The sequence below is a fragment of the Borostomias antarcticus genome, assembly GCF_949987555.1.
Source record: "Borostomias antarcticus genome assembly, chromosome: 3".
NCBI lineage: Eukaryota > Metazoa > Chordata > Actinopteri > Stomiiformes > Stomiidae > Borostomias > Borostomias antarcticus.
The window spans coordinates 19,158,365-19,186,161 of NC_140236.1; the positions used below are offsets into that span (position 1 = coordinate 19,158,365).

At 45.7% G+C, this 27,797-nt stretch overlaps 1 protein-coding gene across 2 annotated transcripts in view; it reads left to right on the plus strand.

The window, feature by feature from the left end:
- The window catches only part of usp19 (ubiquitin specific peptidase 19), a 104,491-nt gene that overhangs the window by 22,771 nt on the left and 53,923 nt on the right, over nucleotides 1-27,797 (plus strand). Inside the window, exons 6-16 of one of the 2 annotated variants that reach the window (XM_084436273.1) lie at nucleotides 467-1,340; nucleotides 2,341-2,497; nucleotides 2,612-2,683; nucleotides 5,064-5,179; nucleotides 11,606-11,832; nucleotides 12,090-12,282; nucleotides 12,518-12,651; nucleotides 15,109-15,267; nucleotides 16,274-16,384; nucleotides 18,061-18,171; nucleotides 26,659-26,760. In XM_084436273.1, coding sequence (XP_084292399.1) covers nucleotides 467-1,340; nucleotides 2,341-2,497; nucleotides 2,612-2,683; nucleotides 5,064-5,179; nucleotides 11,606-11,832; nucleotides 12,090-12,282; nucleotides 12,518-12,651; nucleotides 15,109-15,267; nucleotides 16,274-16,384; nucleotides 18,061-18,171; nucleotides 26,659-26,760 — 2,256 coding nt within the window. The remainder of the gene's footprint in view (nucleotides 1-466; nucleotides 1,341-2,340; nucleotides 2,498-2,611; nucleotides 2,684-5,063; nucleotides 5,180-11,605; nucleotides 11,833-12,089; nucleotides 12,283-12,517; nucleotides 12,652-15,108; nucleotides 15,268-16,273; nucleotides 16,385-18,060; nucleotides 18,172-26,658; nucleotides 26,761-27,797) is intronic. The other variant, XM_084436274.1, reaches the window with a different exon arrangement.

A 27,797-nucleotide genomic window follows, 5' to 3' on the forward strand; every position in this document is an offset into this window, starting at 1 on the left:
TAATTATGAAAGACTGCCTTCAGTAACAGTATGGTGCTCCCATGGCATGAAATGAGCTCTAGGAATCTTTGAGAATCAGATAATACTGGCACATTACAATATAATAACTAATAATACTGGCATATTACAATATAATATAATAATATTGGCACATTACAATATACTATCTGATAATACTGGCACATTACAATGTAATATGATAATATTGGCACATTACAATATAATATCTGATAATTGTGGCACACAACAATATAATACTGGCATATTACAATGTGGATCAATGTTCATTGTCCTATGTATATATAACGTTGATAAATATTAAAGTATAAAAGTAAATATAAGTATATAAGTAAAATATAGAAAATAATTGTAATAAAAATAGTTTATAGTGTTATTGAACCTTGTGTCCGTCTGTGTGTGCCTGTGCGTGTGTGTGCCTGTGTGCATGTGTGCGTGCGTGTCGCAGGAGGAGGAGAAGGGAGACTTGGCCTCCGAGCCAGCCTTCAATACTGGAGCAGAAGAGAACAGCATCCAATCATCAGCCTCCATGCCATCCGCTGGGACCCGCCCCCAGCCAGAGCCCTCCTCCAATCAGAGTCTTCCAGCTGTTCTGTCTGCAGACAGGCGAGGGGAGACCAAGAAGCAGCCCCTGACCCAGAGCCAGAAGCAGAGCCAGAACCAGAGCCAGAAGCAGCCCCAGAGCCAGAAGCAACCCCAGACCCATAAGCAGAAGCAGCCCCAGAGCCAGGCAGGGAGGACTGACTCAAGGGCCAGGGTGGTGCCTGTTGGCCAGGTGGAGCGGAGCACCACAAACCCGCAGCAGCCAGGAGCAGGAGAGTTGGCCCCAGCCCCAGTCTCAGCCCCAGTCTCAGCCCCAGTCTCAGCCCCAGTCTCAGCCCCTGTCTCAGCCCCAGCCCCTGTCTCAGTCTCAGCCCCAGTCTCTGTCTCAGCCCCTGTCTCAGACCCAGTCTTAGTCTCAGCCCCTGTCCCAGCCCCTGTCTCAGCCCCTGTCTCAGTCTTAGCCCCTGTCTCAGCCCCTGTCCCAGCCCCTGTCCCAGCCCCTGTCTCAGCCCCTGTCCCAGCCCCTGTCCCAGCGCCGGTCTCAGCCCCAGTCTCAGTCCCAGCCCCTGTCTCAGCCCCAGCCTCATCCCCAGCCTCATCCCCAGCCCCAGCTCCAACCTCAGCCCCAGTCCCAGCTCCAGCCTCATCCTCAGCCCCAGCCCCGGCCTCTCTGGCTTCAGCTTGCCCCCCCCAGCAGGAGGAGCCCTGCAGCCCAGAGGAGGAGGAGGAGAAGAAGGACCAGTCTAAAGAGGAACCTCAGGACAGGCAGCAAGAAGAAGGTCAGTGGAGGGAGGAGGGAGGGAGAGGTTGGGGAGGGAGGGAGGGTGAGGAGGGGGAGTGAGAGGAGGGAGGGAGAGTTGGGGGAGGGAGGGTGAGGAGGGGGAGTGAGAGGAGAGAGGGAGAGTTGGGGGAGGGTGGGAGGAGGGAGGGTGAGGAGGGAGGGAGAGTTGGGGGAGGGAGGGAGGGTGAGGAGGGGGAGTGAGAGGAGGGAGGGAGAGTTGGGGGAGGGAGGGAGGAGGGAGGGTGAGGAGGGGGAGTGAGAGGAGGGAGGGAGAGTTGAGGGAGGGAGGGAGGGTGAGGAGGGGGAGTGAGAGGAGGGAGGGAGAGTTGGGGGAGGGAGGGTGAGGAGGGGGAGTGAGAGGAGAGAGGGAGAGTTGTGGGAGGAGGGAGGGTGAGGAGGGGGGGTGAGAGGAGGGAGGGAGGGAGAGTTGAGGGAGGGAGGTAGGAGGGAGGGTGAGGAGGGGGAGTGAGAGGAGGGAGGGAGAGTTGGGGGAGGGAGGGTGAGGAGGGGGAGTGAGAGGAGAGAGGGAGAGTTGGGGGAGGGTGGGAGGAGGGAGGGTGAGGAGGGGGGGTGAGAGGAGGGAGGGAGAGTTGGGGGAGGGAGGGAGGGTGAGGAGGGGGAGTGAGAGGAGGGAGGGAGAGTTGGGGGAGGGAGGGAGGAGGGAGGGTGAGGAGGGGGAGTGAGAGGAGGGAGGGAGAGTTGAGGGAGGGAGGTAGGAGGGAGGGTGAGGAGGGGGAGTGAGAGGAGGGAGGGAGAGTTGAGGGAGGGAGGGTGAGGAGGGGGAGTGAGAGGAGGGAGAGGTGGTGGCAGGGTGAGGTGGAGGCAAGTTGATTGTATTTAAAGTAGTTGTTGAGCAGTATAGACACTGTAGGATTAGGTATGAGTCTAGCCTTGGTATAGAAGCCCAGGCTTTAGCCAGGCAGGTGTGTGACGTATGTGACGCGTGTGTGTGTGTGTGTGTTGTATTGTGTTGTGTTGTGGTACCCTCCCTGTGGCAGCTCCTGAACCCATGGTCAACCTGCAGTTTGTGAAGAACAACTCATATGAGAAAGGCACAGACCTGATGGTGGTCAACGTCTACGTGAAGAACAACAGCAGGGACTCGGCCAGGGTCATCTTCAGAGAACACGACTTCACTCTCATCTTCCAGACCAGGTCCCACTTCTGTCTCTCACTCTCACACTCTGCATCTCTCTCTCTCTCTCTCTCTCTCTCTCTCTCTCTCTCTCTCTCTCCACCTCCCCACTGATGTTGTTCTCTGCTCCACAGTGATGCTAACTTCCTGCGCCTCCATCCTGACTGTGGAGTCAACACGGTGTTCAAGTGGCAAGTCAAACTCAGGTGGGATCCTCTCTTGTGTGATAAGGCAGGATCAGGTCAGACCCTCTTGTGTGATAGGGCAGGATCAGGTCAGACCCTCTTGTGTGATAGGGCAGGATCAGGTCAGACCCTCTTGTGTGATAGGGCAGGATCAGGTCAGACCCTCTTGTGTGATAGGGCAGGATCAGGTCAGACCCTCTTGTGTGATAGGGCAGGATCAGGTCAGATCCTCTTGTGTGATAGGGCAAGGGTGTGATTTTGACTTCTGTGTTGTTACTGATTTGGTTGTTGAAAGATGACCAAAGGACGAGCTGGTTGGAGGCAGCATCCATTTATTTATTGTCCATCCCGATGATGGTGAAACAACAGCTTTGATAAATCTAGTGTGATCTCATGCCTTCAAATGCCACCAACCCGTTGTCCATGCATATGGTTAACAGGCAAAGGGGAAAGGCTAATAAACAAATTGTTTTCAACAATAGTACATAAATAAGCCACAGTACTGGCCACACCTAGGTATGCCGTACAGTACATATGCCCGAGGTTATATAGCTGCACTCTAGAACATAGGATAACTATTAGACAGAACATATGCCTGATGGTGAAACAATAGCTTCCATAGATTGAGTGTAATATGGTGCCTTCGAACTCTTGACTCCTCTGAAACACATATTACAGGATAGGGGGATATGTTTAACCAGGCTAGGTTTGGTCAGCTCTACTGTACTCGTATGTACAACATGCTAGCTAGCGCATGCATACAAGATACAAGATCACAAGATCACCACCCCAAAGTTGCAGTTCATAATGTTCATAAGGTTTCTGTGTTGTCTGAGGAGTGTGAGTGTTGTCTGAGGAGTGTGTGTGTGTGTGCGTCTGAGGAGTTTGTGTTGTCTGAACAGTGTGTGTTGTCTGAGCAGTTTGAGTGTTTGATGATAGTGTGTCTGAGGAGTGTGTGTGTCTGAGGAGTGTGTGTGTCTGAGGAGTGTGTGTGTGTGAGGAGTGTGTGTGAGGAGTGTGTGTGAGGAGTGTGTGTGTCTGAGGAGTGTGTGTGTGTGAGGAGTGTGTGTGTGTGTGAGGAGTGTGTGTGTCTGAGGAGTGTGAGTGTCTGAGGAGTGTGAGTGTCTGAGGAGTGTGAGTGTCTGAGGAGTGTGAGTGTCTGAGGAGTGTGAGTGTCTGAGGAGTGTGTGTGTCTGAGGAGTGTGTGTGTGAGGAGTGTGTGTGTCTGAGGAGTGTGTGTGTCTGAGGAGTGTGTGTGTCTGAGGAGTGTGTGTGTCTGAGGAGTGTGTGTGTCTGAGGAGTGTGTGTGTCTGAGGAGTGTGAGTGTCTGAGGAGTGTGAGTGTCTGAGGAGTGTGAGTGTCTGAGGAGTGTGAGTGTCTGAGGAGTGTGTGTGTCTGAGGAGTGTGTGTGTCTGAGGAGTGTGTGTGTCTGAGGAGTGTGTGTGTCTGAGGAGTGTGTGTGTCTGAGGAGTGTGTGTGTCTGAGGAGTGTGTGTGTCTGAGGAGTGTGTGTATCTGAGGAGTGTGTGTATCTGAGGAGTGTGAGTGTCTGAGGAGTGTGTGTGTGTGTGTGAGGAGTGTGAGTGTTGTCTGAGGAGTGAGTGTGTCTGAGGAGTGTGAGTGTCTGAGGAGTGTGAGTGTCTGAGGAGTGTGTGTGTCTGAGGAGTGTATGTGTCTGAGGAGTGTGTGTGTCTGAGGAGTGTGTGTGTCTGAGGAGTGTGAGTGTCTGAGGAGTGTGAGTGTCTGAGGAGTGTGTGTGTCTGAGGAGTGTGTGTGTCTGAGGAGTGTATGTGTCTGAGGAGTGTGTGTGTCTGAGGAGTGTGAGTGTCTGAGGAGTGTGTGTATCTGAGGAGTGTGAGTGTCTGATGAGTGTGTGTGTGTGAGGAGTGTGTGTGTCTGAGGAGTGTGTGTGTCTGAGGAGTGTGTGTGTCTGAGGAGTGTGAGTGTCTGAGGAGTGTGAGTGTCTGAGGAGTGTGTGTGTCTGAGGAGTGTATGTGTCTGAGGAGTGTGTGTGTCTGAGGAGTGTGTGTGTCTGAGGAGTGTGTGTGTCTGAGGAGTGTGTGTGTCTGAGGAGTGTGAGTGTCTGAGGAGTGTGAGTGTCTGAGGAGTGTGTGTGTCTGAGGAGTGTGTGTGTCTGAGGAGTGTGTGTGTCTGAGGAGTGTGTGTGTCTGAGGAGTGTGTGTGTCTGAGGAGTGTGTGTGTCTGAGGAGTGTGTGTGTCTGAGGAGTGTGAGTGTCTGAGGAGTGTGTGTATCTGAGGAGTGTGAGTGTCTGAGGAGTGTGTGTGTGTGTGTGAGGAGTGTGAGTGTTGTCTGAGGAGTGAGTGTGTGTGTGTGTGTCTGAGGGGTGTGAGTGTTTTCTGAGGACTGAATGTTGACTAGAGTTGTGTGTGTTGTGCTCCAGGAACCTGATCCAGCCAGACCAGTGCAGCTATGCCTTCACCCTGTCCCGTATCGACATCACCCTGAAGAAGAGACACAGCCAGCGCTGGGGGGGGCTGGAGGCCCCTGCCACACAAGGTCTGCTGCCTGGCTTCTACTTGGCAACGCTATCAATGCACGCACGCACACACACACACACACACACACACACACACACACACACACACACGCATACACACACACATGACACACGGGTAACACGTAGGGCTGTGCGATATGACGATATGTATTGAAAAATGTCTATCAATCGATATTTCTCTCTATCGCTCAATCTATCCCATTTTTATTCCCAGATTAAAGGGATTAAGAGGCTGAACTTCTCCATTACTCAACTCCACCTCTACTGAGGGTTCACATTTCCCCCCTCCACTATGAACAGTGACCTCAGTGCCTGTGTCAACCGTGCATTCCTCACTCCCTATTGAGCACAGTAGTCGGCCGTTTTTCTCATATGTCTTTTCAGCCAGGAGAGCGACTAATGGTTGTTGGTTTGAATCGATTTTTACTATCTTTTTAGAAGATAGCTGTGGAGGCTTTGGGCCAGTTCCCGAGCTTCCAGGTGGCAGTGACCATGTTGGGACCATGGTTAGGATTTAGCAAGGTTAGTGGGGTCATTGGGGTTAGTATGGGTGGTAGTAGTAGGTTAAATTCTATTGGTCCACTCTCGCTGTTCCCCCCTTCGGCTCCCTCAGATTGCCCTCTAAAAAAAACTGCCTCACTTTCCACTCCTCTCTGCTGACCCTCAGGTCGTCTCTGTTCTTTTGACATCGCCTGGTATTGTTCGTCGGTGACTCGGGGATAGGGGTCCCCCCCCCCAGGGCATTCCCCCATTCTGGCTGCAACTGTGGATCTCTGAGACCCGCTGTCCCCCGTTTTTTGACTCCGTCTGATAAGGAGGAGGCGGCCTTGCCCTTACTTTGCCATCATTAGCATGGATATTCGCTGTTTTACTTGGCTCCGCCTCTTTGGCTCATTTTCCTCTGATCAGGAGATACCTAGCATCCCATGCCCTCACCTCCTTAGTCAACTCGTCTTCATTCCAATCTTTCACTCTTATCGCAAGTTCCGTTCCTCCTACGATGTTGAGAAACAATTTTTCCAGCAATATGGGCAGTCTTGCTGCTGTAGTTCGGCTGGACAACAGTCTAATTTTAATACTGATGCCTCTACACAAGAAGATTGGCTGTTTCTATTATTACACGTTCTACACCTACATGTTTTAATAAAAGGCTATACGCGCTTAAACAGAAATAGACCTACATGTGTGCTGCCTGTCTCATTATTCTGACCAGTCAGGTAGCCCGTCATTATGTCAGCAATTTAAACAAACCAGGTTGCAATTCAAATCCTGCATCACGTTTCCCACAGATTGCTAGCGAGCTAGAAAGCTGATGCATTGTTGAGTTTTTGTTGATTTGAGTCAGTTCAGTAATAATCATCAAGCATCAATAATCATTATCAGTTCAGCAATAATCATCAATAATCCCCTTAGCTCCCGCGTCTCAGCCCCCTGAACATTATCGAGGGAAAAATATGTCACCATTACGCCTGGAGAAAAAGGAACGAATAGTCGAAGTGTTGGTTTGAACAGCTGAACTCGATTTGACTGACAAAATTGGGGTACAACCCTAGAATTTACAGAAACCGTACTATATTGTGATATATATCACTATCGCTATGACATTACCCATATTGTATAGAAGATTGTGTCCATATTGCACAGCCCTACTCGCACTATCTCACACAACCATACACACACACAAGGCACACATGTAACACAGATAACACTATGGCTGGGTATTGGCAAGGACCTCACAATACATGATACATATATGATTCACATATACGATCATGATGCGATCACGATACATTGCGATACAATATGATACTCTACATAATTTACTGAAAATGTTAAAATACAGCTGAAAATGCAACTTAAAGGAGTAGTAAGGGAAAATGCATGTTTAGCCCTGTTTTAAGGTTACTTATGATCATATACAATGGTTCAGATCAAAACGTCGACAAAACTAGCACTTTTGAGAAAGTCTGAAAATTGCTCTACCGCCGTTTTGGTCATACAATGGATGTGGGTGGGCACCTTCAAAAATCTTCCAAAAACATGTTAAACTCTCGATTTCAAAGACAAGAAGCTCACCGAGGGGGTAATTGGTGTCCGTTGGTGTTCTGACATAAAATTCGCCACAAAGTATGAATCCTGTAGGGTTTTATTGATCATTTTATGAAATCCATTGACTTGTATTGAAGCGACCGTTGTAGATGTGTAGATTAATCCGCAGAGGCGATTCAGGAAGCGGAACTACTTACGGTAGCTATTGTTATTGTTTATGTTGCTAGGCTACCTAGTTTGCGTTAGTTACACACGTATGTGCTGCGACTAAATAGTTTTTGCTAAATATTTAAAAAAGCCTTTCCAGATGAACTAGAATCTTACTTTATGGTGAATTATGTCAGAACGCCAACTAACACCTCGGTGAGTTTCTTGTCTTTGAAATTGAGAGTTTAACATGTTTTTTGAATGATTTTTCACGGTGCCCACCCACATCCATTGTATGACCAAAACGGTGGTAGAGCAATTATCAGACTTTCTCAAAAGTGCTAGTTTTGTCAACGTTTTGATCTGAACCATTGTATATGATCATAAGTAACCTTAAAACAGGGCTAAACATGCATTTTGCCTTTACTACTCCTTTAATCGCCCACTCCCTGGAGGGGATCCTGAGGGCAGAAGGAATGGAAGGACATTTTAAATGCATTTAAAACATGAATAATGAATTTATATTAGAATTCTATCCTTCATTTTATATATCTATGTATATTCCCTGTCTTGTTGTGTATATTTTCCTTATGCTAAATTATTTTTATTTTTATTAATGTATCAATATGATACCACAGAAAATCTTTTTGTGTGTGGCTGTAAGCCAGCACACCTAGAATAGCGTTTGTCCGGTTATCACTCACTCCCTCCCTCCCTCCCTCCGGTCAATGTTAACCTGCATTTCTCTGTTGGCACCATAAGAGGCAGTAGTCCCAGCACACCAAAATAAAGAAGGACACCAAAATCAATCCGCCGATCACCTCTGCACAAGTAGAGTAGTGGTGAGAGCATAGGACTCCCACCCGGGAGATGGGGGTTCAAGGCCCCGGTGGGGATGACTTTATGGGACTATAACCCAAACATCCACACGTTCATCTTTCCACTACAATCTTTTTATCCCTTACCTTTGTCCAGAAACAGAAGTTGAACCAATTACAGCAAATTAGCTAACGTTTACAGGAATCATCAGTGTAACTGCTTTAGTCACTGACCGCTACCATTAATGTTATGGAAACTGCTGCTAGTTGTTGTGAGCCCATGAGCTAACTGGCTATCCCACTCTCATTGTGCTGGATTAGCATTGGAAGCTTTGGAACTGATGTGTCCAGGCGATCTTAATTTATCAGACATTATTTCATGTCATTTCAATTCACAGCTATTTCAGTGGCATGACTAGCTTCCGCCCTGTCAGTCCTGAACAGAAACAAGCCAGCCACACACATAAGTCAGGCTGGACCTGGCCTGTTTTTTTGTGATGTATTGCTGTATCGATTTTATTGCTTACCTCTAGGTAACACTCATACGTCTCTCTCTCTCACTCACTCACGCACGCACGCACACACACACACACACACACACACACACACACACACACACACACACACACACACACACACACACACACACACACACACACACACACACACACACACATATGACAGCCCCCCAATAAATATTCCAAACACTTTGTGAATGACTAAACACGTGTTTCCTGTTTCATGCCCCTGACTACTGCCAGCCTGCTCAGTAGTTAGCTGCTCAGGTTCAGCTCAGCTCTTTCTCAGTAACTGCAGCTGTGACTGGTTCCAGGAACTCAGCAGTCTATCCATGTAATAGATAGAGGCTTTGCATGTAAACACGTGATAGACGCAGAGAGTGGGGGAGGTTTGGAGCCAGGGCGTATAGTATAGTCTTATGTAGTATAGTCTTACATATGTGAGGTATTGTGTTTGAGTGTGTTTTTGATGACTAGCTGTGTGCATGTTTGCTTGAATGAGTATTTGTGTGTGTGTGTGTGTGTGTGTGTGTGTTTGTTTCTAATGGGTATACATTCAGGACATCTCTGCGTTCAGGAATCTGAGCACTGCAACTAATCCTGTAACTCGATAGGAGTGTCTCCTGTCTGCCCTCCCTCGTCCTCACCCATACAGGCTGCCCTCCCTCATTCTCACCCATACAGGCTGCCCTCCCTCAGTCTAACTCATACAGGCTGCCCTCCCTCAGTCGACCCATACAGGCTGCCCTCCCTCATCCTCACCCATACAGGCTGCCCTCCCTCATCCTCACCCATACAGGCTGCCCTCCCTCATCCTCACCCATACAGGCTGCCCTCCCTCAGTCTAACTCATACAGGCTGCCCTCCCTCAGTCTAACCCATACAGGCTGCCCTCCCTCAGTCTAACCCATACAGGCTGCCCTCCCTCCCTCTAACCCATACAGGCTGCCCTCCCTCAGTCTAACCCATACAGGCTGCCCTCCCTCCCTCTAACCCATACAGGCTGCCCTCCCTCCCTCTAACCCATACAGGCTGCCCTCCCTCAGTCTAACCCATACAGGCTGCCCTCCCTCCCTCTAACCCATACAGGCTGCCCTCCCTCAGTCTAACCCATACAGGCTGCCCTCCCTCCCTCTAACCCATACAGGCTGCCCTCCCTCAGTCTAACCCATATAGGCTGCGTGTGCTTGTCCCTCACCCTAACCCATATATCCAAATAAATGTTAAGCTTGTTTGATGGCACTACGTACTACGTTATTTTGACTGCCTGTCGCAATATAGGGTTATGGCCATCCAGTCACGAATGACGGTAGCTAGTGCTTTAGATGAACAAACAAATTTAAAAAAGTTTTTTTGTGAACATGTTCTTTTCACCAACTATTAACACAGCAATATAAGCTAATTGCTTCATGCTAAAGTGCTTCATTGTTACAAATGTATGGTGTGGCGGCAAGGATTTTGCCATGGCGGGGCACCACGGCAAAACCTTACCAGCGGAAACACTGCTGGTTGTTATGATAGTGGTAGCAGGTTGTTATGATAGTGGTAGCTGGTTGTTATGATAGTGGTAACAGGTTGTTATGATAGTGGTAGCAGGTTGTTATGATAGTGGTAGCAGGTTGTTATGATGGTGATAGCTGGTTGTTATGATAGTGGTAGCAGGTTGTTATGATAGTGGTAGCTGGTTGTTATGATAGTGGTAGCAGGTTGTTATGATAGTGGTAGCTGGTTGTTATGATAGTGGTAGCTGGTTGTTTTGATAGTGGTAGCAGGTTGTTATGATAGTGGTAGCAGGTTGTTATGATAGTGGTAGGCGGTTGTTATGATAGTGGTAGCCAGTTATGATAGTGATAGCTGGTTGTTATGATAGTGGTAGCTGGTTGTTATGATGGTGGTAGCAGGTTGTTATGATAGTGGTAGCAGGTTGTTATGATGGTGATAGCTGGTTGTTATGATAGTGGTAGCAGGTTGTTATGATAGTGGTAGCTGGTTGTTATGATAGTGGTAGCAGGTTGTTATGATAGTGGTAGCTGGTTGTTATGATAGTGGTAGCTGGTTGTTTTGATAGTGGTAGCAGGTTGTTATGATAGTGGTAGCAGGTTGTTATGATAGTGGTAGGCGGTTGTTATGATAGTGGTAGCCAGTTATGATAGTGATAGCTGGTTGTTATGATAGTGGTAGCTGGTTGTTATGATGGTGGTAGCAGGTTGTTATGATAGTGGTAGCAGGTTGTTATGATAGTGGTAGCTGGTTGTTATGATGGTGGTAGCTGGTTGTTATGATAGTGGTAGCAGGTTGTTATGATAGTGGTAGCAGGTTGTTATGATAGTGGTAGCTGGTTGTTATGATAGTGGTAGCAGGTTGTTATGATAGTGGTAGCAGGTTGTTATGATAGTTGTAGCCGCTGGAGAGAGACAGTATAAAGTAAACTGGCGATGTAGCATGTAGCCTAAGTAATCTTTAGTAGTTAATTGTAATGTTTTAGGTGTTGTTAGGTGAAAAGCAGTGAAAAGTCCCCCTCTCAGTCCCAACAGTCCAATGCTGTCTTCTTTTCTCTTTCTCTGTCCCTGTCCATCTCTGTCTGTCCTTGTCCATCTCTGTCTGTCCCCGTCCATCTCTGTCTGTCCCTGTCCATCTCTGTCTGTCCCCGTCCATCTCTGTCTGTCCCCGTCCATCTCTGTCTGTCCCTGTCCATCTGCCTGTCCCTGTCCATCTCTGTCTGTCCCTGTCCATCTCTGTCTGTCCCCGGCCATCTCTGTCCATCCCTGTCTCTGTCTCTATCCCTGTCCATCTGTGTCTGTCCCTGTCTCTGTCTGTCTCTATCCCTGTCCATCCCTGTCTGTCTGTCTTGACCCATAGCTTCTAACCACCAGCTCCTCCCCCTCTGTTTAAGGTGCAGTGGGCGGCGCCAAGGTTGCTGTGCCGTCCGTGCCGTCCTCCCTGGAACAGAACCCGCCTGGCGGCAGCCAGCACAACCTCCCGGCCCCGGAGGAGCCCCCGCGCCTGGGGGAGGAGAAGCCCAAGCCGCCCCGGGCCTCGGAGGACGGGACTCTGGACATGGTGGGCCCGCGCTCCGTCAGCGACCACGCCCCCATCAAGCAGGAGCCTGCTGTTAGCATGGTGAGTACAGCAGGAGGTGATATGGGGAGAGAGAAAAGATGAGTGGTTCGTATAGAGATTTAGAGGTGGGAAGACATTTTCTAACAAGACTTGATATTGTCTGTGTTTGTGTCTGTGCTTGTGTCTGTGCGTTTGTGTGCACGTCTCTGTGTGTGTGTGTCTGTCTGTGTGTCTGTGTGTCTGTGTGTGTCTGTGTGTGTGTGTGTGTGTGTGTGTGTGTGTGTGTGTGTGTGTGTGGTGTGTGTGTGTGTGTCCAGCCCAAGCCCACCTGTATGGTGCAACCCATGACCCACGGCCCCCCCGCCGGCGGGGAGCGCCACGAGGAAGAGGAAGAGAAGAAGGTGTGTCTGCCAGGCTTCACCGGATTGGTCAACCTGGGCAACACCTGCTTCATGAACAGTGTCATCCAATCCCTTTCCAACACCAGAGAACTCAGGGACTACTTCCACGGTCAGTCCGTTTCTCTCCCTCTCTCTCTCTCTCTCTCTCTCTCTCTCTCTCTCCCTCTCTCCCTCCCTCTCTCCCTCTCTCTCTCTCCCTCCCTCTCTCCCCCTCTCTCTCTCTCTCTCTCTCTCCCTCTCTCCCTCCCTCTCTCCCCCTCTCTCTCTCTCTCTCCCTCTCTCCCTCTCTCCCTCTCTCTCTCTCTCTCTCAATAAAGAACTAAGTGGTCTGTGTTCCTGTGCAGCCCGTGCGTTTGAGGCTGAGATCAACTGTTCCAACCCGCTGGGTACGGGCGGCCGGCTGGCCATAGGCTTTGCTGTGCTGCTCAGGGCTCTGTGGAAGGGCACACACCATGCCTTCCAGCCCTCCAAACTGAAGGTGAGCAGACACATCTGACTACAGCCCTAATCCACCTGACTACAGCCCTGATCCACCTGACTACACCCCTGATCCACTTGACTACAGCCCTGATCCACCTGACTACAGCCCTGATCCACTAGACTACAGCCCTGATCCACTAGACTACAGCCCTAATCCACCAGACTACAGCCCTGATCCACCTGACTCCAGCCCTGATCCACCTGACTACAGCCCTAATCCCCCAGCCTACAGCCCTAATCCACCAGACTACAGCCCTAATCCACCAGACTACAGCCCTAATCCACCAGACTACAGCCCTAATCCACTAGACTACAGCTCTAATCCACTAGACTACAGCTCTAATCCACTAGACTACAGCCCTGATCCACTAGACTACAGCCCTAATACACTAGACTACAGCCCTGATCCACTAGACCAGTGGTTCACAACCTTTTTTTTTTTTTTTTCTCTGGATCCCTGGCATATTTAGAAAAATCCTGAAGGACCTTCCACCCCACAAGAATATACTTTATATTATTTAGTATAGGACTATGAGAAGCCATAAATCATTTCTATTTGAATACATATTTAACATTAATTATCTGTTTCAGTTTCCCCACACTTTTTTCACTCCACAAAAAGTACAAATTGTACACATGAACACATGATGTTTGAATCATCATTTGTTTATAGCATTAGCAATTCAAGAATGAGCTCATCATCAGCTCATTTTACGTGAGAGTTGTGAGTGCATGCAAATATTGGTTCATTTTAGTGTCTTTTTTTTCTTCAATTTGATGCGTTTATACAATATTATTTAAACATATTTTGATACATTTTACAAAAATACCTTCTTGTTTTATATTTATAAACATAAAACATCAGTCAACATCAATGGCCACAGCAGAATAAGCTGTTTGGCAGAGAAGATTTCTCACATGTTTCATGGGTGCAACCCACATACTCAGATGTGCTGCTCATCGCATAAATGCATGTTCCTTACCAATGGGCAGGGTTGGGAAGCTTACTTTTAAAAAGCAATCCCTTACAGTTACAAGTTACTTGTGAAAAATTGTAGTCAGTAACGTAATCCGATTACCACAATTTAAAAGTAAAGTAATGTATTACTTTCAGTTACTGTTGGATTACTTTAAATAAAATGTACTGTGTATTTCACCAGATATAAAATGCACTGTGTATTTCACCAGAAATCCTACATTATTTATTCTTTTTCTATGTTCTAGAGCTGACAACGTAGCTAACGTTAGGTGTAAACGTCGGAGCCAGCTCTAAACTCCAGCTTTAATGCATTCAGCTGTGATTGACGCTATTCAGCTATACAGCTTGCCAGTGGACACAGCCTTATATATTATGGATAAAGCACCCACTGACCAGTTTTCCCAGGCAGTTAGTTATAGCTCTTGAATAACGCCGACAGGCGCTATTGAGTGAAAATAATCTGAATGGGCGCTTAGGTCTGGTTTTCTGGTTGAACATTAGTGCTATACTGTAGAAGCCTACTGCTAGCTAATTTAGCTGTCAGTGGAAGTAAGGTTAACATTAGCTACCCTAACGTTTGACATTAGCTAACGTTAACTTACCTAATGCTCTTTCAGGTTGGACATTGAGTCCTTGGCTATCGAGAGGGTTTTGTTGGCTGGGAGGCATAGTTAACACTGTGCTGTAATATTGTTGTGGTTCTGTGACAGGTAAATAAAAAAAAAATGCTGGTATTTCCTGGATTTTAATGCACATTGCGGTATTTCTGCTATGATGCCCATGCTGCTCGCTGTCTGTCAGCAGCTGTGGTCCAACAAGCACATCAGTGGGAGTCTTGTTGGCGTGCTGCGTGCAATTGGTATTAGCCTACTACTTCTTTTTTTAATTTCTTTTTAGTTATTTTGTAAAACTAATGAGGCGAGGGGTGATTTTAATCACGCCTGTAATCCCCGTTAATAAGCAAATGTAACTGTAATCTAGATTACATATTTAAAATTGTACTGTAGCGGATTACAGTTACTGTTTTTTTGTAATCTGATTACGTAACGGCGTTACATGTAATCCGTTACTCCCCAACCCTGCCAATGGGGCACCATTTAAAAGGGAAATAAACAGGTTTACCAACAATATTAAACAAAGTAATCAATTACCAAACACACATTTCTGAACTTTCCACTACTCTACACGCCTAATCCACCAGACTACAGCCCTAATCCACCAGACTACAGTCCTAATCCACCAGACTACAGTCCTAGTCCATCAAACCACAGCCCAAATCTACTAGACTACCACATAAGACTACAGCCCTAGTCCACCAGACTACAGCCCCAGTCCACTAGAATACAGCCCTAGTTCACTAGAATTCAGCCTTAGTTCACTATAATTGAGCCTTAGTTCATTGTACTACCACAACGCCCCCCTCTCTCTCTCCAAGAAATTAAACATCCTCTCACTCCCCCCTCTTCCTCCCTCCAGGCGATCGTGGCCAGTAAGGCCAGTCAGTTCACGGGCTACGCTCAGCATGACGCCCAGGAGTTCATGGCCTTCCTATTGGACGGTCTCCATGAGGACCTGAACCGGATCCAGAACAAACCCTACACGGAGACGGTGGACTCTGACGGGCGGCTGGACGAGGTGGGTCAGTCCGGCTCTACAAACGGCTATTCTTGAGATCCACATTCTGTACACTGCACTTGTTCATTTTCTGAGTGCTGGAGTGTCTGTATGTCTGTGTGTGTCTCTTGGTATGTAGTCACCTATGTGTACTGCATCTCAGGCTCAGTGCTGTTCATTGTATTGTTGGCTTCGCAAAAAATAATTTCCATTATATAACAATTTAACACAAATGCAATATATCACAAAATTTATTAGAAAGTTCAAAGACCAAAGGGTACAGGTTAATGATGCGGTGTTTTGGTAATATGTATGGTAATGGTGTGGTGTTTTAGTGATATGTATGGTGATGTGGTGTATTGCTGATATGTATGGTGATGTGGTGTTTTGGTGATATGTATGGTAATGGTATGGCGTTTTGGTGATATGTATGGTAATGGTATGGCGTTTTGGTGATATGCATGGTAATGGTGTGGTGTTTTGGGGATATGTATGGTAATGGTGTGGTGTTTTAGTGATATGTATGATGATGTGGTGTTTTGGTGATATGTATGGTAATAGTGTGGTGTTTTGGTGATATGTATGGTAATGGTGTGGTGTTTTGGTGATACATGGTAATGGTGTGGTGTTTTGGTGATATGTATGGTAAGGGCGTGGTGTTTTGGTGATATGCATGGTAATGGTGTGGAGTCTTGGTGATATGCATGGTAATGGTGTGGTGTCTTTGTGATATGCATGGTGATGTGGTGTTTTGGTGATATGTATGGTGATGTGGTGTTTTGGTGATATGCATGGTGATGATGTGGTGTTTTGGTGATATGTATGGTGATGATGTGGTGTTTTGGTGATATGTATGGTGATGATGTGGTGTTTTGGTGATATGTATGGTGATGATGTGGTGTTTTGGTGATATGTATAGTGATGATGTGGTGTTTTGGTGATATGTATGGTGATGATGTGGTGTTTTGGTGATATGTATAGTGATGATGTGGGGTTTTGGTGATATGTATGGTTGGTGTCGTCTCAGGTGGTGGCAGAGGAGGCGTGGCAGAGACACAAGATGAGGAATGACTCGTTCGTCGTGGATCTGTTCCAGGGGCAGTACAAATCCAAGCTGGTCTGCCCCATGTGCTCCAAGGTACACAGCACTCTCATGTCATTATGCTGCGTGTGTGTGCGTTAGAGATGCCAATATTGCGGATATATATCCGTGACATCCGCGGGTGGGTGGGCCAATAAAAATCAACATTGTGATTAATTTCGGGTGGATTGAGGGTGGATTTGTCAGTTATATTCGTATTTAATAACTACTATAATTATATATATTATATTATAACAACTGCGAGAAAACGCGAGACCTGCCAGCAGCTCACTCAAATACCCTCGACCACTTCTTCAACCGAGATCCTGCGAAAGCGAGCCTATAGTCTTTAAATTGTTTAAGTCAAGAAAATGTGCTTATATGAAAAGCGAATGAGCACGAACGGCTGGACATAATTTTTATGTAAATACAATAACTTCATGTTTGGCGGGTTGGGTGCGGGTCTCTAAATTTTAGAAGATAATTACGTTGGGTGGGTGGCAGGTGGATGATTGATGAGTGCACGCGGATTTGGGACTCTAGTGTGCGTGAATGTACGGGTGTTTCTGACACGGGGGGCAGTAATCCATGTGCTGCCAAGTGACATTCACGATGTGCTTTATTCACACTGTTCTATCATTCACGATGTGCTTTATTCACACTGTTCTATCATTCACGATGTGCTTTATTCACACTGTTCTATCATTCACGATGTTCTTTATTCACACTGTTCTATCATTCACGATGTGCTTTATTCACACTGTTCTATCATTCACCATGTGCTTTATTCACACTGTTCTATCATTCACCATGTGCTTTATTCACACTGTTCTATCATGTTGCATTGTTGTGAGAACTGACCAAACTACTCCTTTCCTCCTGCTCTTCCTCTCTTCCTACTCATCTTCCTGTTTCTCTTCATCCTCCTCTTCCTCTTGTCTGGAAAAAGCAGGATCTGGAAAAACTTGTCCATGCGTTTATCTGCAGTAGACTCGACTACTTTAACGGTGTTTACAGCTCTCTAAAAAATCGATGAGACAGCTGCAGCTGATTCAGAACACTGCAGCTCGAGTCCTCACTAAGACTAAGAAAGTGGATCACATCACTCCAGTTCTGAGGTCCTTACACTGGCTTCCTGTCTGTCAAAGAATTGACTTTAAAATACTGCTGTTGGCTTATAAATCACTGAATGGTTTAGGGCAAAAATCTATTTCTGATCTGCTGCTATGTTATGAACCATCCAGACCTCTCAGGTGGTCTGGCACAGGCCTGCTTTCTGTCCCCAGAGTTAAAACAAAACATGGAGAAGCAGCATTTAGTTTTTGTGCTCCACATATCTGGTACAAACCTCCAGAAAACTGCAGGTCTGCTGCAACTCTCAGTTCTTTTAAATCAAGACTGAAGACTTTTCTTTTTGCCGCTACTTTTTATTAAATCAAATAATTATTCATTCATACCATGCACTGTAACTTTAATTCCTGTATTAAATGTTTCCTGCATTTTGTTTTAAATGTCCTTTTTTGCATTTCGTTTTATATGGCCTTTTATGTATTTCTTGCACTTTGTCTTCATGCTTTTATTGTTTCATGTACAGTAAATCACTTTGAATTGCCTTGTTGCTGAAATGTGCCATACAAATAAACTAGCCTTGCCTTCCTCCTCCCTCTTTATCCCTCTTCCTCCTCCCTCTTCATCCCTCTGCTCCTCTCCTCCTCGTCTTCCTCCTGCTCCAGGTGTCCATCACCTTTGACCCGTTCCTCTACCTGCCCGTGCCGCTGCCCCAGAAACAGAAGGTGCTCACTGTCTTCTACTTCGCCAAGGAACCGCACAAGAAACCCATCAAGGTACGAGGAGGCACCAGTCCCAGAACTATATCAGACCAGTCCCAGACCAATACCAGACCAATACCAGCCCAGTCCCAGACCAATACCAGACCATTCCAAGACCAATACCAGACCATTCCAAGACCAATACCAGACTGTGATGTATAATAATAACTCTCAGGACAACTGTACACGATTATGACTTTTACTAAATCGCTTGCTCCACATACAAAACAATGGCAGCCTACTCCTGCACTCACGTTCAACCAACAACATTCACACATGCAAAGTAGGTAACATATCACTTAACACAGACCAGTCCCAGACCAATACCAGACCAGTCCCAGACCAGTACCAGACCAGTCCCAGACCAGTCCCAGACCAGTACCAGACTAATACCATATCATCTGATGTGACCTGATGTGATCTCTTAGTTCCTGGCGAGTGTGTCATGTGACCTGATGTGATATGTGTGTTAGTTCCTGGCCAGTGTGTCATGTGACCTGATCTGATATGTGTGTTAGTTCCTGGTGAGTGTCATGTGACCTGATGATCTGTGTGTTGGTTCCTGGTGAGTGTGTCATGTGACCTGATGATCTGTGTTTTAGGGACTTTTGCCCCAAAATCATATTCGAAGTTTGTTTATTTATTAATAATAATATTCGAATATATTCGAATTATTATTAATAATATTTTTACCATTAAATTCTTACAGAAAGACCTACCTAGGTATTAAAATAAAGTTGTGCACATTCTGTCCACTAGTGGGCATTGTATCATAAGCAATATCGATAAGCAATGATGTTTTCAGAAGCAAATACAAGTCTTTGTCAACAACCGTTCTTTTCATTTATGTCAGACCCTGGCTTGAACAGTAGGTTTTCACTGTTTGACAAAAATAAATAAAAATAAGCCAGTCAGGCTAGGTACTGAAAGACAAATAAAAGATAAATAAAGGTAGTAGGATGTATATCCCATTAATCAAACATGTAGCCTAGGCTAAATCAGAACTTGCCATTATGGGCTATCTGGCTGCAGTATGTAAGACTCAACAACCCTCGTCAACCAGGAGCCGGTTGCACCAGTCATTACTAAGTGGTGACTAGGCCTATAACCTAAGTGGTGACTAATTCGAGATTTGGTCACTACTAAATTTAAATGGGTTGCACCACTCACGACTAGTTCCTACAACTAAATATGTACACCACCCTGGGAGGTGGTGTAAGTGATGACTAGTGCGAGGAAGTAGCGTCTTCAACTCTGCTATTAGGACGGAGGTGGGCTGAAACATTGTAGCTAAATCTGTCGGTGGAAAAATTATTATTTTTAGCAGATGTCTTAGTTATATCAAGATTAAGCTAACTATTGGCACCGGTGTGCTTATTGGTGTCATATTTAATAAGTTTGAGTAATTTCACGATCGAGCTAGCTAACCACCTTTAGCTCAATTGGCTCAGTTGCTGGTTAGCGATGAGAGGAGGAGTCCCAGCCCAGCTGATAACCCTCCGTTGCGGGTTGGGGGGATGCAACGGTCGGCTGGGATCCTCATAGTTAACCAGCAACTGGTCAGTGGACTGTACCAGGCAGCCTACGTTATGTCTGAATCAAAGGTTATCAAACAAGCTTGGGAACTAGCTGGCTAGGATAATTTAAGCATAACAATCCAACGGCTAACTCCCCCAAAAGAACCCCTCCACTGCACAAGCACCAAGTCCAATAATAATAACTAGTGCTGCGAGCAGCAGTGAGCGGGCCCTCGCACCCCACGCGTGTCGGGGTGCTGCGCCGTTAAAGGCTGTGCTATTTCGGTGTGCAGTACTGAGAGAAACTTCCTGTCACCAGTAGGTGGCGCTCTAGGCGTGACTCAATACCGAAGCATAGATGTGTTCAGGACAGTACCTTGATGAAGCGTGAGAAATGTTGAGTAAATCGGATAACGTATGTAGGAGTTATGAGGACTTCCTGTTTCACCAGTAGGTGGCGCTGTTAGTGTGACTCAATACCGACACATAGATGGGTTCAGAAGGCCACCTTCATGAAGCGTCAGCAATTTGGTACAAATCGGATGATGTATGCAGGAGTTATGAGGACTTCCTGTTTCACCAATAGGTGGCGCTATTCGTATGACGCAATACTGACACATAGATGTGTTCAGGACAGAACCGTCATGAAGCGTGAGCTATATCGGACAAATTGGATAATGTATGGAGGAGTTATGAGGACTTCCTGTTTCACCAATAGGTGGCGCTATAAGTATGACGCAATACTGAAACATAGATGTGTTCAGGACAGAACCGTCATGAAGCGTGAGATATATCGGACAAATTGGATAATGTATGGAGGAGTTATGAGGACTTCCTGTTTCACCAATAGGTGGCGCTATAAGTATGACGCAATACTGACACATAGATGTGTTCAGGACAGAACCGTCATGAAGCGTGAGATATATCGGACAAATCCGATAATGTATGGAGGAGTTATGGGGACTTCCTGTTTCACCAATAGGTGGCGCTAAAAGTATGATGCAATACTGACACATAGATGTGTTCAGGACAGAACTGTCATGAAGCGTGAGATATATCGGACAAATTGGATAAAGTATGTAGTAGTTATGAGGACTTCCTGTTTCACCAATAGGTGGCGCTATAAGTATGACGCAATACTGACACATAGATGTGTTCAGGACAGAACCGTCATGAAGCGTGAGACATATCGGACAAATCGGATAATGTATGTAGGAGTTATGAGGACTTCCTGTTTCACCAATAGGTGGCGCTATAAGTATGACGCAATACTGACACATAGATGTGTTCAGGACAGAACCGTCATGAAGCGTGAGACATATCGGACAAATCGGATAATGTATGGAGGAGTTATGAGGACGTACTGTTTCACCAATAGGTGGCGCTATAAGTATGACGCAATACTGACACATAGATGTGTTCAGGACAGAACCGTCATGAAGCGTGAGACATATCGGACAAATCGGATAATGTATGGAGGAGTTATGAGGACGTACTGTTTCACCAATAGGTGGCGCTATAAGTATGACGCAATACTGACACATAGATGTGTTCAGGACAGAACCGTCATGAAGCGTGAGACATATCGGACAAATCGGATAATGTATGGAGGAGTTATGAGGACGTACTGTTTCACCAATAGGTGGCGCTATAAGTATGACGCAATACTGACACATAGATGTGTTCAGGACAGAACCGTCATGAAGCGTGAGACATATCGGACAAATCGGATAATGTATGGAGGAGTTATGAGGACGTACTGTTTCACCAATAGGTGGCGCTATAAGTATGACGCAATACTGACACATAGATGTGTTCAGGACAGAACCGTCATGAAGCGTGAGACATATCGGACAAATCGGATAATGTATGGAGGAGTTATGAGGACGTACTGTTTCACCAATAGGTGGCGCTATAAGTATGACGCAATACTGACACATAGATGTGTTCAGGACAGAACCGTCATGAAGCGTGACATATATCGGACAAATTGAATAATGTATGGAGGAGTTATGAGGACTTCGTGTTTTATGGCGAAATGTCAAACTTTGGCGGGGCGCCACGGCAAGGGTGTTTGGTGAAAACTCAATTTTTTTGATAACTTTTGATCACAAAGGTCTTAAGATGAAGCTGACCCGATATGAAGTTGATCGGATGAAATCTGTAGGAGGAGTTCGTCGAAGTACGAGGCATGGAAATGGTCAAAACAAGGACAAAATGGCACATTAAGAGCAAAATGGCGGACTTCCTGTTGCATGTTGGGTATAGCTCCAAGAGACATTTAAGTGTGGCTCGATGAAATACATATGCCCTCCGAATTTCGTTCGCCTACATCAAACTGAAAGGTGGGGCTCGCCATTTGAAACTTTCCAGGGGGCGCTCTTGAGCCGTTTTGCCACGCCCATTTCCGTCACCCATGAATTATCACATTTTTCACCGGGACTGACGTATCTGCAAAGTTTCATCCGTTTTCATCGATGTTCAGGCCGCCTAAAAGGCATTTGTTTGGAGTAAAGGAGAAGAAGGAGAAGAAGGAGAAGGAGAAGGAGAATAATAATCCTTCGAGTTTCAATAGGGCCTCGCACCGCCAGTGCTCGGGCCCTAATAAGCACAAGCTACAGAGTGCAACGTTAGCCTTGCTAACGGAGATAATGAATTTGGAGGAGAGTGTTGCAGCTGGTGCTAAACGAGGCAAAGGAAGAATATTTTGTGGACTATTATCACATCCATTTCACAGTTGGGATTATACAGAAAGGTGAGGATCGAGCCTGTGTTGGATGACCAACTCAAATGCCTGGCTAGCTCAATATTGTTGTAAGTTTAACATGAATCGCATATGCGAGCCGGAGCCCGTCGCTTTCACTGGATGACTCGTGACGCATGCTACATTTATCTCGCATACTAAACATGTTTTCGTGGAGTAGTACAGGTATGTACTAAATCGTATGTAGTAGGCGAGTTGCAGTATGTACTATATAGTATGTAATATGGACATTCGGACACGGCCCAAGCTCCTTGGTAAGGGCTGGGTAAGGGCGATCAACCTCCTTGTTTACATTTTTACTTGCTTACCGATTGGCTATTTGGATCCTGCCGTCACAGTCATACAACGACTATTTTTTAGTAACTAGTTAGTAGTTAGGCCTACTAGTTAAGACAACGCCTAAATTGCCGTGGTGCAACCGAAATAAGATACCAAGTAATATGCGACTAACTAGTAGCAACTAAGAGTTTAGTCAGTGTTTAGGCGTGACTAAATGCTTGGGTTTAGACAAACTGGTGCAACCCAGTCTAGGGGTATAGATTTCGATCTCCTCCAGCGTGATTGTGGGCGTTGGCGAGGCCATTGTTCTGCTAACTAAGTGCTAACTAACGTCACCTCCTACAGGTCCAATAGCCTTGCTAATGAGCTCGCGATTGCAACTTCACCAGGCGTGAAAAACCCTCTGAATCTGAATCAAAAGCAACGTTTGCTAGCCAACACATTTACAAAACTTACAGGTTCGAATATTAAGGGCTGCCTAATATTCGTTCGAATACCAGTATTTCTGTCAATATTCGAATTATATTTGAATCCCGAAGTTCGGACTCCCAGCCCTAGTTCCTGGTGAGTGTCTCATGTAGGGATGAGACGGTACACCGTAAAACCGTGAACCGCGGTATAAAATGTCCACGGTATTAGAACCGTGACTTTCCCTGTGTTTATGGTATTACGTTTACGGTATTACACAATAATGCGCTGCAGAAACTTCACATTTCAAGTTGCTTGCAACAGTTAATTTTGTAATTTAATATAAGTTTGCTATTAATAAACTGAGCTTAATTACAATAGTGTGTATTTTCCATCATGTGTTGCACTGTAGGGCTCTAGAACTCGGCCTATCCAAACGCCTGTGTCTAGTCGATTAAAAAAAGCCTATTATTCGATCCAGGAAGTAGACTGGGCCCTTCTATATCCATTCCCGACTTCCAGTTGCTAAAACGGCATAATCAAAGAAAGATGAGATGCCGCACACTGTCGCCGTTCAATACAAAATATATTAATCCTTATAAAGAGACTAAAGAGGACTTTTATCATATAGAATAATAAATAGGCTATTTTGCATCGAACGGCGAGAGTGTAGGCCTAGGCTACAGCATCTCCTCTCTACAGCAGGTGCGTTCCCATTCCCAATGAGCTTTACAAAATAAAATATTGCAAATGTAATCTCCACCTAAACAAGCCGTTTAGTAATGTTTACAATATTGTGTGATACAGCCAGGCCTAAATAACCAATGTTGTAGCCTATAGCCTACTAGTTTTAACTCCCATCGCAGCATCCATGACCGCAGTGATTTAGCCGACTTTGACATTCTGAATAAATCCACGAGAGAGAGAGATCCATGAAAGAAAGCATCATGAAAAGGCTTTGATTCTAAAGGCCAGTTCAATCCCCAAAAAATCACAAGACTGCTTGCAATTTCCAATCACTTGCAACATTCTTGTGCAAAAGCGATTTGACAAGATATTTTAGACGCCTTGCAACAGCAACTAACAACACAACGGGGAAATTCAAATTCAGACTGCTGCAACATCACTCTCGATTGTTGTTTTGCCATTTTTTGGCATAAGATTATGCCTACCTGTTGCAGAAAAAGCGGCATCTTCGATGGCTGTTTTAGGTTGCGTGATTGACGTTCTAGGTCAGCCCCCACCCACTTCCCTCTCATCTTCAAAGAAGTTATAACGGAGATGGGATCAAGATGTACAGGCACGCACACTAATGTTCAACTAGAAAGTACATTTCCTGGAGAAAATGTGAGGTGGGCTAGCTGCTGCAGCTGTATGTAACAGCTACTGCTAGAACTACTATGGACCGGGCAATCTCCATGCACCCACCGGCGAAGACTGTGCGTCTCTAGCCCACTCAGGGGCTGAATTGTGGTGTCTGTGGCGTGGACAGTGGCGAGACTCCGCCCCCTCAGGTCAGAGCCAGTCGGGGACAGTGTACACTCTCCTGGCCACCTACCCGCCCGCACCGGTGAAGACCATGTGTGGCCCGTGGCGTGGATAGTGGCGTGCTGGTTAGGCTCCGCCCCCTTGGGTCACAGCTAGTCGGGGACAGTACAGTGACCTCCGGGCAATTTCCGTGCATCCACCATTGAATACTGTGTGTCTCTAGCCCACTCAGGGGCTGAAAAGTGGGTTCTGTGGCGTGAATAGTGGCGTGGTGGCAAGGCTCCGCCCCTTTTGGTCATAGCCAGTCAAGGACAGTGTACTCCTCTCCGGGCTACCCACCGGCCCCCACCAGTGAAGATCATGCATCTCTATTCCACTTTGGCTGAGTTCTGTGCTACCACATTAGTTATAAAAGGGTGCCTGTACCTTTAAGAGAGGCTGCACATGCGCACAAATTAAAAAAGAAAAAAAAGCAACAGCTGCCACCACTCTAATCCCAACTGACACTCTGATACTAGACATGGTCCACTTCAGACAGCTCTATCGCGAAAACTATAAATGTTACAGCTTATATATTGACACCATAGGAATCCTGAGAACTTGCAGAACATTTCTATATGTCCTTATACAATGGTTAGTTCTGGTTCTTGACTCTGATTGGCTGGAAGCCGTGTTAAAATACTTTGTAACACACCTGGGACCGCATATCATTCCATTTTCAGTATTAATGTGCCTCCCATTTGATCCAATGCATTGTAGTTGTTGTTGCTTGTTAACCCTTTTGTTAGGGGAACTATTTTGCTTGGCGGAATTGAGGGAATGATGCTTCATTTTGACTAAATTTTACATTGCTGTGTTTATTTTACACTAATAGCTGTAGTAACCGTTGTATAAAAGCAATAAACCACTCGAGGCCGTGTGTTTTAGTGATTTTATAACAGCTAGGGGGGTTTTAGGCACTCCGCTTTGTGTCGTGCCTAACAACGCCCCCTAACTGTTATAAAATCACTATAACACACGGCCTCTCGTGGTTTATTGCTTAAGTATAGCTTAAACACTGTAGGCATGGCGACATGTTAGAAAAAGGGTAAAAATGCAAAATTAGCAGCTCAAAAGTTAGTGCGGCACCATATGTTTCAATGGGGAGCGCAGTTGCCGAACAAATCGTCATACCTCAAAAACGGCAAGTCACACAGCTTAGATACTTACATTGTACGAATCAGCACAGTTGTGTGAACATTTCGATATAATATGTGTATGAGCTGTTAAAACTGAAGGCATAGCGACAAGTTAGAAAAAGGGTAAAAATGCAAAATTAACAGCTCAAAAGTTAGTGCGGTGCCATACGTTTTAATGGGGAGCACAGTTGCCGAACAAATCGTCATACAGCGAAAACTGTAAGTCACACAGCTTAGATACTTACATTGTACGAATCAGAACAGTTGTGTGAACATTTTGATATATAATGAGTGTGAGCTGTCAAAACTGTAGGAGTGCCAGCAGTTTACAAAATGTGTGAATATTTTCAAAGCAACTACTGCCACCACCCCAAAAACAAAGTTTCTGAACATTCCAAAAGCAGTTTCAAGCAGTTTCAATGGGACAAAAAATAGTTTTAAAAGTTCAATTTTTTTTTTTTATATATAAATAATATGAATGGATCCGCTAAAGAGCTAAACATTATGGACATTTTAAAGTTTGAATGAAGTTTCTAGCACAAAGTATGAAGAAGTAGTTGAGGGCCAAAAAACTGGGGAGAACTATAATAAAGAAAGAAAGAAAGAAATATTACAAGTTGGGCTAGCTTCTACAAGCTAGCCCACCTAATAAAGCTGTTTTCCTTCAAAGTAAAATACTTGTTTTTTTATGTGTGTTGGGGAGTTGAAATGCTGTATACCGTGAAATACCGTAAACCGTACCGTGTAACTAGATACCGTACCGTAATGCAAAAATCCATACCGTCTCATCCCTAGTCTCATGTGACCTGATGATCTGTGTGTTAGTTCCTGTTGAGTGTGTCATGTGACCTGATGATCTGTGTTTTAGTTCCTGGTGAGTGTGAGCAAGGAGAACTCCAGCACAGCAGAGGTCCTGGAGTCCATCTCCAAGAGCGTCAGGATCAAACCAGAGAACCTCCGACTGGCAGAGGTACAGGAGCACACGCACATGATGTCATGACCGTGATATGACGTCTACCATGACCGTGACATGACATCTACCATGACCGTGACATGACGTCTACCATGACCGTGACATGACGTCTACCATGACCAACTAAATGAACGTCTACCAACTTCTTTCAATAATCTAGGGACAACGAAAAAAGGTTGGTGAGTGTGTGACTTGAACCCCTGTCTCCCGGGTGGGAGTCCTATGCTTTCACCGCTACTCTACTTGTGCAGTGGAGATCGGCAGGTTGATTTTGGTGTCCTTCTTTATTTTGGTGTGCTGGGACTACTGCCTCTTGTGGTGCCAACAGAGAAATGCAGGTCAACATTGACCGGAGGGAGGGAGGGATAACCAGACAAACGCTATTCTAGGTGTGCTGGCTTACAGCCATGCACAAAAACACACTGCCTCTTGTGGTAGCAACACAGAACTGCAGGTCAACAACCCGATGGAGGGAGTGACAACCGGACATTTGCTATCTTTGGTGCGTCGCCACGCACAAAAATGCATTTAGACACAATCCCCTCAATAGCCTACTATTTTGGCGGCCATCTTGAAAATCTTCAGAGCCATTTAAAATGGTTTTCTTCATGTCAAAACTGACATTTAGAGTCACTTTAGGTGTCAATAAAAGTGCTGTGATAGTTTGATTGTTGATTTCCCAAAGTGTTTCTATGTGCATTTCAGATGCGTCACATCCATAACGGCATAACGTCACATCCATAACGCTGTTTATTCCTCATACAATTCTAAATAAATTATTAAATATTTTAAATCCTGCTATTTTCATGTTCAGCCAAGACTCCTTCATCATGTGGATATCAACATTTCTGCATTAGACTTAAAAGTTCAGAGTTTTAAAAGAAAGTATAGTGTCCAGAAAACGACCGTCTTTTTTTGTCACATCCATAACGCATGCCTTTTTATCTTTTTTTTTTAGACTTAAAAATATTTTTGCATTTTTATTTTTTTTACCATCTGTTCTCCCCATTGTGTGGTCTGAGAATATGCATTAC